The 12,070-nt window shown below is 44.3% G+C and overlaps 1 protein-coding gene and 1 pseudogene across 1 annotated transcript in view; one reads left to right on the top strand and one right to left on the bottom strand.

Moving 5' to 3' along the window:
- The window catches only part of Eprs1 (glutamyl-prolyl-tRNA synthetase 1), a 65,429-nt gene extending 61,906 nt beyond the window's left edge, over positions 1–3,523 (bottom strand). Inside the window, exon 1 of the mRNA XM_052199948.1 lies at positions 3,320–3,523. Coding sequence (XP_052055908.1) covers positions 3,320–3,365 — 46 coding nt within the window. The 5' untranslated portion in view covers positions 3,366–3,523. The remainder of the gene's footprint in view (positions 1–3,319) is intronic.
- Positions 3,524–9,007: 5,484 nt separating this feature from the next.
- Positions 9,008–9,574, top strand: LOC127697593 (60S ribosomal protein L30-like; annotated as a pseudogene).
- Positions 9,575–12,070: the final 2,496 nt, after the last annotated feature.

Genomic DNA, 12,070 nt, shown 5'->3' with positions numbered 1-12,070 from the left:
ATATAAAAAGAATGAATTATTGTCACAGGCAACCAGATGTGATTATATCTTGTGTATATAAAGGCATCCTAAAAGCAAAAACAAAACAAAATCAGGGAACTGGCTATCAGATGCCAGGGACAATGAGAATTTTCTGTAATGGGAATATTTGGCATTATTGTAATGGAGGTTTACCTATCACATGTCTGTACATATATGCCATTGGATTATTAAAGCATACACTTACTATTGGTGATATATAAATACATACAAGTTCCAAGTCAACTAATTCTCAAAATTAATTTTAAATGGGATATATTTCACATATATTTTCTTATGAATATAACATGAGAAAACCACTGATACACATAAAAGGAAATGTCAAATCAGAAGATCACACACTTTAATAACCAAGATAGGCAGGATACAACAATGGATGCCGAAACCAATGAGGTGTTCATGAAGAGAAATGTTTGTAGGGCTCTGAGTTCTTTCACTTTATTTTATTTTGGTTTTTTGGATTTGGTTCTTCGAGACAGGGTTTCTCTGTATAGCCCTGGCAGTCCTGAAACTCACTGGGTAGACTGGGCTGACCTTGAACTCAGAAATCTGTCTGTCTCTGCCTCCCAGAGGGCTGGAATTACAGGCTTGCGCCACCACTGCCTGGCTGAGTTCTTTCACTTCAAACATCTTTGGCTGCCCTCTACACATATGCAGATGAGCAGTTTGGTCTTCAGGATCTCCTAACTGGAGCAGGGACTGTCTCGACTCTATCGCCTCCCTTTCCCCTACCTTGGAGTCTTGTCTGGCCTCAGTGGCCCAGAACCACAGTGGGCTTTTTCCCTTCTCTGAAAGAAGGGAAGAGAGGAATGGGGAGGGCAGTGTGAGGGTGGGACTGGAAGGAGAGGAGGGAGGGGGACTTCCATTGGGATGTAAAGTGAAAATAAATAAATAAATAAATAAATAAGTGAAAAAATAAAATACCTTTGGTTGAAAGAGAAAGCACTATCTCTGGGGGCAGTGGCAAGGGCGACAGCACAATGACAGGCAGGTGGCACTTTAATAAGTGTTCAAAACCAGAAGGGACAAATTAAATTCACACACCAACTGATGGGCTGCAATCTACAGCAGGAATAATTCCACAATCCCTGCCCAGATGGACAGCCTGAATCCAACTGGGAAACATTTACAACCCAATTAAGGGATACATAAGTAAGAGGCTTGGCATCTTCAGGAGACAAAGCTATTAAAGCCAAGCTAATAAATCATTCCACATTGAAAGAAGCCATGCAAATAGTACAGTAAAAGGCAAATAAAGCATGGTCCTCCTAGTTCCTGGGACTACTGGGCAGTCAGCCTCAGAACAACAAAGGAGAGTGTACATTAGGCAGAATTCTATCAACCTATGCTTCCTGTATGAAGTATTCTAGATACAGATGCATCAAATAAGCTCTTATGTTCTTATGTAGGATGGGGGAAAGTTCTGTGTGTGAGTTTGAAAGTATTTTAACACACGCGCACACACACAAAATGACATGTTAAAGACATAAAATCCGGTCTTCAGCGTTGGATATACTGACTGTCCTAGCCTTTTTTAATAAAGCACAGTGGGTTTCCACAAAAAAAAAAAAAAAAAAAAAAAAAAAAAAGACATAAAATCCTCACAATGTAATTTTTTTCTAAATATTTAATCCAATTTTATTACTTAAAGAGAATATATATATATATATATATGATTTAAATAGGCAGTAAGAAATAAAAATAAGAGAAAGAGGTGCAAGCAGAAAAATTATACACATTCTCTAACTGGCTTGAGTTCAAAATGCAAACAAAATTTAAGACTATCTTCTGGAATGCCAGCAGAATTTGGTTCTGAGTTCTAAGGGTACATACAGATCTAGTGGTCCCCTGCAGCGATTTTCAAGGCAATATTTACAAAAACAAAAACAAACTAGCCCCACCACCAGGGGCCAAAACCCTATAGTTTAGCTATGGACTGAACACCTAAAATGTGAAAGAACTTTTCCTGTAGTCTCACTGAATTCTGGCAACCAGCACTGGAGAGGTTTCCTCAAGGAACCTTGAGTGCAATCAGCAGCCAGGACTGAACTCAGGCCTCCAGGATTAGCCACGGGTCAACATCATCTAGTGCCATTTCAAACCAAGAATCACATCTACTTCTTTTAGGACTTATGGATTTGTTGTGAGCTTAGTATACAGAGACTGAAACTAACAGGCTAAAATGTTATCATTTAAAAACATTTCAAGGGGGCTGGAGAGATGGCTCAGGGGTTAAGAGCACCGACTGCTCTTCCAGAGGTCCTGAGTTCAAGTCCCAGCAACCACATGGTGGCTCCCAACCATCTGTAATGGGTTCTAATGCCCTCTCCTGGTGTGTGTGAAGACAGTGACAGTGTACTCACATATATAAAATAAATATATCTAAAAAGAAAAAAAAAGCAAAACATTTCAAATGATAAATACATTCTCTTTTTAGGGCTCAACAGTCAAGTGCTTGCCTACAACGCCAAGCTGTATCCCAGCGCATTGATGCATGAATGTCATTTCATCCCAATAGGCGCAGACTGCTGTCAAAGTTGAGATTGCCAAGAAATTTCATCAGCCCCACATGACCAATTGTATTCAAAGGGCTGACTTTTTGAATGTTAGGAAGTACTTCCAGGTCTACATGGTAAAATGACTTTGTGTTGTTTCCCAGAGTCTTAAACTATCTAGTAAAAACGTAAGCCACTTTGAAAACTCAATTCCGAATGGACCGTAAGATGACGTTTACTCGGGCCTTTACTACGTCCCAGGGTGTGTAGTAAAAGCCGGCAGTATCAGTCCGCAGCGTTCCTACGGCTTCCCGTAATCACAGCCTTCGGCCACAAGTAAGTGCGGCCTCAGTTAAAATTCCAAGTGCTGACAGGAAAGTCTGCCTTGTTCCCTTTAACTCAACAACCTAAGGGAAAGTGGGGCAAGTGAATTCCGATCTCTGAGAGTTGGGGAAGGATGGGAGGCTCCTGAGGAGAACCGGGAGACAGCATTAAAAGGACGCGTCAGGAGACAGTTGGGTTTTTACTTCCACCCCAAAAGCCGCCTGGGACCCTGGCAGAGTCGCGTCTGAGAGAAGTCTCGCATCGCGCCGCCAGGGCGCTCGTGCTGTCCCCTCTCTCCCGGGACGGCGGGCCTCGCGACACAGAGGCCGGGGCCACGCGGGGCTGGGCTCCCCGCAGAGCAGGCCTGTCCCGGGACGTGAGGCTCCCTCAGCGTGACCGCCGCGGCACCCGCCCCGCACCCTCAGGCTGATGCAACTCGCGCAGGTCGGCGGTGCCCTTACCCAGCGGAGGGTTTCCAGCGTTCACCGTGAGGCACAGCGCCGCCATCTCCCAGGAGCTGCGGTCTATTCGTCAGACTGCCTTTCCCGCGGCGAACCTAACGCGGGGTTCAGGTGGAAGCAAGGAGATGCAACGTGTGCGCGCGACCGAAGGCTCCGCAGCCTTGACTCCACCCCACAGGCCGCGACCGCTGGTGTCATTGCGCACGCTACGAAACGTCATAAATGTGCGTCCGCCAAGGCAGCCTTTCGCTCCGCCCCACTCCACGCGCCACGACTGCAGAGGTCAAGGCAGGCTGCCTTGTGCGTCATCACAGAGCGCTCACGACGCTTAAGTCTTTCTTCGGTCCCGGGCCCGTGGACGCTGACGTCTGGCAAACGCTAATGATCGTAATCACGGTGCGCCCGCTCCTCCTTCAAGCGCACGCTCCAATCGCCTCTTGGCTGCAGGTCAGGGTACACACTTGAGGCACCACTCCGCTGTGGGAAAATAACAGACTTTAAAGACACATCAGCAAGTGAGGGAAGCAGTCTATTCTGAGGCAGTAGCAGCACATAAAAGTACAAAGTCGACGAGTTAGGTTGGGAATAGGGGAACTTCCGTTTCTTCATTTTTCTCTAAAAGGAAATATTCTCAAGATTATTTGGTGTGGTGCATGTCCAATCCCAGCATCTAGGAGGCAGGATAGAAATACAGAAAATTATGAGGGAAAAGGGAGGGAAAAAAGGGGGATTCCAGATGTTAATATCTGTACTGAAACCTGCCAATATTGACAATGTTTGGTTTTGGTTTGTTTCATATATAGAGAGAAGCATCTTCAGATGAGAAGGTTAATAATAATTCAGGTTCGAGTCCTACGCGTATGTGAGCTTAAGGATGGTTTGCGACCCTCACAATCCTATTAACTTGTGTTTACAATGGAAACAAAAACAACTCAGGAATAGCCCATGACCAAATTCCTTAATAACCTTTAAAAATAATAACATCAGTGTTCTTCCTAAGACCGTTAAGTGTGACTCGGGTGTTGCTTCCTCTTTGGAGCACCTGTCAACTCCCATGCTTAAAAATAATATATATATAAAATAAACTCCAAGCCTGACTCATAATTGGCTTCCTCTGAGGAGGTCTTCAGACTGTCAGCAACAGTTACAGACTTTGTCACCTGGTGATAACAGGATTAAGATCATCTTTGGTCTTGTCTCAAAGAATTTAAAAAAGGTTAAAGATTATAAAAAGTAATTGGTGCTAGGAATACATTCCAACGGTAGAGCACCTCCCATTCACTGAAACGAACAAACTCCAAAGAGTCGTTTGTAAACCAGGAGTGATAACCTGTAATCCTAGCACTTGGTGTCTGAGGCAAAAAGAGTTCAGTTCAAGGCCATTTTGAGCTACTCAGTAAACACTATATTAAAGAATCTTTTTTAATAGAGTTCTTTAGATATTTCAGATCAATCTTCATAATAGATAGATATGGAGATTCTGCCTCAGATAATCAAACAAAAAAAAAAAAAGGAAAAGTAATGGTTAAAAGACGTAAAAAGGGCTTCAAGAAATACTTCAGGACTGAGAGTGTTCAGTATCTCAAGAGCAGAACACTTGCAGAGCCTTGACCAGATTGCTCAGATGCAAAGCCAAAAGCACACTGCTGCCCTAATTTGTCCAGTTTCTGGGTGTATTAAGTAAGCCTCTTTCAGAGGGCTTTCTAATCCAAATTCTCTGTGGTGCATGTGTTTGCCCAGGGCATGTTCCAAAGGTTCAAGTCCAAGGTGCAGGAGTGATTTCAGAAGCAGTACATATTTACCCTTACCTTCTAATAGCCTCAGGAATGTGTCGGTGTTTTCATGAAACTATACAGTAGAGATTTCTTTGGGTCCCTGCCTCTGAAACAGCTACAAAAGATGGCTACATTTATATGCAGCCATTCTGCAGAGTCATCAAGGTACTTCTTACTACAAAGGGATGAAAGAAGGTACTAGCCAGTACACTTAGTACCATTTTTTTCCTCTCTGATTCGATCCCCTGCCGTACTCTTCCATGATTACCTTGGATTCCAGAAATGATAAGACCAATCTATAAACATCTTTATGACAAAGGACCAAACTACACCCAAACACAAGTGAGCCTCAATTCACCCCACCCATTCCTGTAGAGAGTACAGCCTGGAGCAAAAGCAGTCATCACATAGCAACAATAGTATATCCCCCAGGTGACAACAATGACTTTAGGAATTCCTCACAGAGCCAGACTTGAGCTCATGATCAGTGTGAGCACTGGTGTGACCTGGGTGGCTGCTCCATCAGCTATTCACACCCCGTCCTCTCTGTTGTTTCCCTAATCCATGAAATCTCAGCATTCCTTTCAGCCCTTTAAAGACTTTAGAAATTCTGGCCAAAGATGGAGACTTATGAAATAAAATTACAGGATTCCATTATTTTGGACTGAGTTCCAGTACTAGACCTCAGTAGATCTGGCTGGAAGTACAAAGTCGCTTCTGCTAAAGTCCCCTGTTAAGATGTTCAAGGAACCAGTTTATCTGACCTAAGAGATCAGGAGTGGCTAACTGCCAAATTTCCCAAACAGGCTAGTTTGGATTTGTCTGGTCTTGAAGTTCTACATTTAATACTTACGAAAAGACATTTGAAATAACTGGATGTTAATTCGTTACTTATCTTTCTCCTGCTCATGCTCTCACTTTACAAACTGCTAGGATATCACACATGTGTAACACATGCCTCCACAGAGAGCCCAGGCTCACCTGGGACTTGAGCTGCCACCGCCTTGGCCTGAGTTTCAGCTTCATTTTAATTTTAAACCGTAAAGAAGTACTTAGCCCACCCCGACCGACGGTGTTTGACAACACTTCTCATATTCACTTTACTATACCTATAGTGGCTTGCTTTGTGTTTTCTCTCTCTTAAGAGATGTGCCTGAAATTCCCACATGAAACCTTAGTGCAAAGTGTGGCTGAACTCCCGTCTTCTCTAGACATCCCTCCCTTGGGGGAGGGATGCTTCCTAGAGGAAACTCCCTTCTAGCCTTCCCACTTTACTTGCTTTCTAGAACTTTCCGAATCAATTCATTGTACAAAACACAACACAATTTGAAATAGCTTGCAAAGGAACAGACTTCCGTTCAGTGCTATGCCCACTGTTGATAATGGACAGCATCTGGTATCTGTACAGAGTGGTTAACCTACAGTGAATGCTACGTTAATATTTGTTGGGTACACGTAGTCTTCTGGGGGCATGAAATGGTTGAGCATGGATGTGGTCTATGAGCAGAGTTCATGTGGGGCAAGGAAGATTCCAGGATATTAAGAGCTTCACACACCATTATTAGGAACCTCAAGATTATTCTAAAGCAAAGCCAAGCAGACTTTGAATATGGGAGAACTTAATTTTTTTAAATTGATTTTTATGTGTATGAGTGTTCTGCCTGACCTATGTCTGAGTGCCACGTGTGTGCCTGGTACCTGCAGAAGCCAGAAGAAGCATTTGATACCCTGGGGATGGAGCTACACACAGCTGTAAGCTGCCATGGTCGTGCTTGGAATCAAACCCTGGTCCTCTGGAAGCACAGGCCGTGCTCTTTGCCACTGAGACATTACTCCAGCTCCCAGACTTGATTTTAAACAAAGTCTCTGGAGGTGATGTGATAGATAGGTTACAGCTGACTTACAGCCAGGCAGGGCTCAGTCAGCACGCTGCTGCTGAGACTTAAATACACAATGACAGGAAAAGATGTCCAAGTAAGGGAAGAGGCCAGAAAAATGGAGCCCCTCCCCCAGCAAGTACAGCCCCAGACTTTAAAATGTTTACTTGTGAGGTAGGGATGTAGAATGGCGCAGCACTCAAGAACAGTGGCTACTCTCACAGAGGATTCTGGTTTGATTCCTAAAAACTACATGGTAGCTCACAAACAATATAATTCAGATGGCAGGGTGTCTTAGTTAGAAGTTTTGTTGCTATAATAAAACACTATGATCAAAAGCAACGTTGGGGGTGGGAGAGGCTTATTTTATCTCACACTTCCAGGAAACAGTCCATCACTGAAGGAGAGGAGGAGCAGGAACTCAAGCAGGAACCTGGAGGCAGGAACCTGATGTAGGCAGGGAGGGGTGCTGCTTACTGGCTCACTCCTGGGTCTTGCTTAGCCTGTTTTCTTATAGTACCCAGGACCACCATCTCAGGAGTGGCACCAAACACAGAGCTGGACCCTCCCACATCAATCATCAGTCAAGAAAATGCACCACAGGCCAATCTGGTGGGAGCAATTTCTCAGTTGAAGGTCCCTTTTCCAAAATGATTCTAGCTTCTGTAAAGTTGACATAAAACTAGGAAGCACATAGAGTGAACCCCACACCTTCTTCTGGTCCCTGCAGACACTCGATATACATACATGTGCACAGATATACATGCAGGAAAAATGCCAACAGACATAACATTTTCAAAAGAGCACTTGCTCTTACCAGGGCACCTCAGGTACTCACTGCCACCTTGAACTCTGGCACCAGGGGCTCCACCCCCTCCTCAGGCTCCAGGGCATTGCCCTCACACATACAAACCACACATATATACACAATTTAAAATAAAAAACTTCTAAATTTATGTTTATTTCTCTGTGTATAACTCTAGAGGGGTAAGAGGGCATCCAGTCTCCTGGAGCTGGAGTTATAGGCGGATCTGAATCACCTAGTGTGTGCTGGGAAGTGAACTCCAGATCTCAGCAAGACCAGCAAAGATTTATCACTGGGCCATCTCCACAGCCCCCAGATTTTTAATAATAAAACATGTTTATTTCATTGTTCATAGAATTGTATTCCAGCAAGAAAGAAAATGAAAGCAAACTAGACTGAAGCGGTGATGTTCAGATGTGGCAGTGTATGAGAACATGTGGTTCAGTCAGATAAAAGTGGGAGTAAGGAGAGGGCACTGATCCTGGAAAGGCCCGATCCAGCATGGTAGGGGAGAAACAGGACAGACAAAAAGGTGGGAGGTGATTGGAGTATGGGTGTAGAGAAGGCTTATGGGACATATGGGGAGGGGGAGCTGGGAAAGGGGAAAGCGTTTGGACTGTAAACAAAGAATTTAGGAAAAAAAAAAGTCTAGGGTAAAAAGATTCCACAGAAAAGGAACCAGTTTTTTCTTGATGAAAAGTCTTTGAGACAGTCTTGTTTTTGGGAGAGGTTAGGGGTGTCAGAAGTGTGTAAGCCAAAAGTGTCTGTGGTACAGCCATGGTCAGAGGCTGGGGATAATAGAAAAGGGGGCTGTTTTTCTTTTCTCCTTTCTCCCTAAAACAATATCCACTTTCTGGAAACCATTCTGAGGACATGATTGAAACACGGAGAATCTCCACACCTGTGTTGAAAACTGGTCTGACCAGTCCATCTCCACCATGCTCCTTTCATCCACCCACTAACTTAGAAACTTCAAGGTAGTGAATGAAGTTCAATAGTTTCCCTCTCTCCGTAACCCCCCTCCTGCTATCTGAGACTTCTGCTTTCTTCCTCTCCTGTAAACTCCTATAATAAAAATTCTTTCACAAAAAAAAAAAAAAAAAAAAGTGGGAGCAAGACTGAAGGACTATAAGACATCAAAGTAAGAATGGAGGCCTAGCTTCCTTCCTCGATCCCCAGCCATCTTGGCGGCTGATCTTGGTTAGGTGCCTTGTGCACCTAAGGCAGGAAGATGGTGGCTGCAAAGAAGACCAAAAAAGTCTCTGGAGTTGATCAACTCTAGGCTCCACCTTTTTTTTTTTTTTTTTTTTTTTTTTTTTTTTTTTTTTTTTTGGTTTTTCGAGACAGGGTTTCTCTGTGTAGCCCTGGCTGTCCTGGAACTCACTCTGTAGACCAGGCTGGCCTTGAACTCAGAAATCCACCTGCCTCTGCCTCCCAAGTGCTGGGATTACAGGCGTGTGCCACCACTGCCCGGCATTAGGCTCCAGCTTGTTATGAAAAGTGCAAAGTATGTGCTGGAGTACAAACAGACTCTGAAAATGATCAGACAAGGCAAAGCGAAGTTGGTTATCCTGGCTAACAACGGCCCAGCTTGGAAGAAATCTGAAATAGAGCACTATGCTATGTTGGCTAAAGCTGGTGTCCATCACTACAGTGGCAATACCATTGAACTGGGCACAGCGAATAGAAACTACTACAGAGTATGCACACTGGCTATCACTGACCCAGGTAATTCTGATATTACTAGAAGCACGCCAGAATGGACTGGTGAGAAGTAAACAAGAACGTTGTCCTTTAATAAAGCTTTGCCAGAGTTCCTTTTGGGAAAAAATAAAAAGAATGGAAGTCTAGTTTTCAGAGTTTTGTTGTATGTTTGAGACAGGTTCTTACAAAATAGCAAAAGTGGGCCTCAAGATCAGGATCCTCCTGCCTCAGCCTCTGGTGTGCCATGATTACAATATGTACTACTGGGTGGACTAGCGGAGCTGAAGGGGTTTGCAGCCCCATGGGAAGAACGACGATGTCAGCCAACCAGGCCCCCAGCGCTCCCAGGGACTAAGCTAGCAACCAAGCGGTACACATGATTCCAGCCAAAAGTGTGGCAGAGGAATGCCTTGCTGGGCATCAGTGGGAGGAGAGGTCTTTGGTCCTATAACGGATCAATAGATGCCCCAGCATGGGGAAATGGGGTGGGGGAATGTAGGTGGGAGTGGGTTGGGTGGAGAGGCATATTCTTGGAGATGGGGTGGGAGGATGGGTAGGGGGTTTTCAGGGAGGTGGAAAACCGGGAAAGGGTATAACATTTGAAATGTAAATGAAGAATATATTCAATAAAAATGTAAAACAAAACAAATGTGTACTATCATACTAGGCTTAGAGTTTGAATTTTAATATAAATACCTATTTTGTGTTGATTATTGTTAGTTTCAGACAGGATTTTATTGTTGCCAGAGTTGGTCTCACAGAATCCTCAGCACCCTACGTCAAACATAAGCCACTGAGATTCCGTTGAGATCTACACTGTATGTCTGGCCAAAGACCTTATGGGAAGTCACTTGGAGGCATTAGGTAATTTACTGAGAAAGTGGAGAGCCTGAGTACAGCCTCCGCAACAGCGACATCTGAGGGAACGGAGACCAGGAGAGAGGAAAATGGCTGAGGGCAAGCAGCTGGAAGGGAGAGAAAGAAAGCCAGGAGGATCACAGGAGTTACAAGAGGGAGTGGTCAGATCCATCAGATCCACAGGCATGCCTTCCTGTTACTAGATCCTGACAGTCCTGTAAAAAAGCCATGGACATATCCCAGTGAGCCCTACAATACGGTAATTATCAAAGTCCCAAGAAGAGCATAACATTTATGTACTTTTATTTTTTGTATATGTATGCATGCCTGCATAAGTTATGTGCACCAAGTGTGCAGGTGCCAGAAGGAATGGGGTCAGGGGTCAACCCCCTAGACCTGGAGTCACAGGAGACAGTGAGCAGCCTGTTAATGTGTGCTGGGAACTACATCCAGATCCTCTCAAATACACAGCAACTCTTAATCACTGACCCGTCTGCCTGGCCCTTCCCATTTTCTTTAAAGCACAGTGTCTCCCTGTATTACTTAGGCTAGTCTTGAACCCTTGATCCTGCAACCACAGGCGTGTCCACATGCCCAACATAGACTTCGTTTCTTTTTTTTTTTAAAGATTTATTTACTTTATGTATATGAGCACACTGTCACCCTCTTCAGACACACCAGAAGAGGCCATCGGATCCTATTACAGACGGTTGTGAGCCACCATGTGGTTGTTGGAAATTGAACTCAGGACCTGTGGAAGAGCAGTCAGTGCTCTTAAACCTCTGAGACATCTCTCCAGCTCCCAAAGCAGCCTTCTTAAAGTAAAATCAACCAACCAATCAATCAATCAATCAACCAATCAATCTAGTACATTGAAAAAAATTCTCAGGCAATTCTGTCATGCAGTTGTTTAGGGAACTTTTGCTCTAGTAATTAAACCCAGGGCCTTAAACATTCTGAGTTCTACTTGCATTCTACTTGCTTTGTCCAAAGAAACAGAAACAAAACCAGTTTTTTTTAAAAAAAAAGCCATGGGGGGGGGGGTTGGATATAGCTTAGTTGGTAGAGCACTGGACTGGTATGTACAAAAGCCTGGGTTCAATATAAAAACAAAAATAAAATAAAACGTCAGACTAGGAAAGTGTCTTAGGGCTTTTCTTAAAAATTGGAACAGTCAGAGGTCAGGGAGAACCAGGGTCAAACAGGACCTCCATACTCATGAGCTTACAGCAGCTGAGGTTGCCTAAGACCCCACCAAGAACAAGATCAAGCCTGTTAACTTTCCAGTTTGGCAACGGAAGGAGCTCGTGAGCACCCACCACTCTCCCAGGGGCTATGGACATTGATGGCTTCTGGGTAAGAGCTGGCTTCCTTTAAGGGTGCAGCTTCCAGTGGGTCGACTGCACTCCAGTGGATGGCCACTTACCCGAGCACATGGGCAGCATAAACTGGACTTGGTAGTTACCGTAAGAAAAGGACAAGAGGTTGGGAAGTGGAGAGAGGAGGGCTGATCTGGGAGGAGTTCCAGGAAGAGTGTGAATGTGGTTGTGGGAGGGAGTGGATTACATTTTTTTTTTGTTTTTTTTTTTTTTTGTTTTTTGGATTTGGTTTTTCCAAGTCAGGGTTTCTCTGTATAGCCCTGGCTGTCCTGGAACTCACTCTGTAGACCAGGCTGGCCTCAAACTCAGAAATCTGCCTGCCTCTGCCTCCCAGAGTGCTGGGATTACAGGTG

The sequence above is a fragment of the Apodemus sylvaticus genome, chromosome 12, assembly GCF_947179515.1.
Source record: "Apodemus sylvaticus chromosome 12, mApoSyl1.1, whole genome shotgun sequence".
Lineage (NCBI taxonomy): Eukaryota > Metazoa > Chordata > Mammalia > Rodentia > Muridae > Apodemus > Apodemus sylvaticus.
This window is presented reverse-complemented; position numbering and strand designations above follow the sequence as displayed.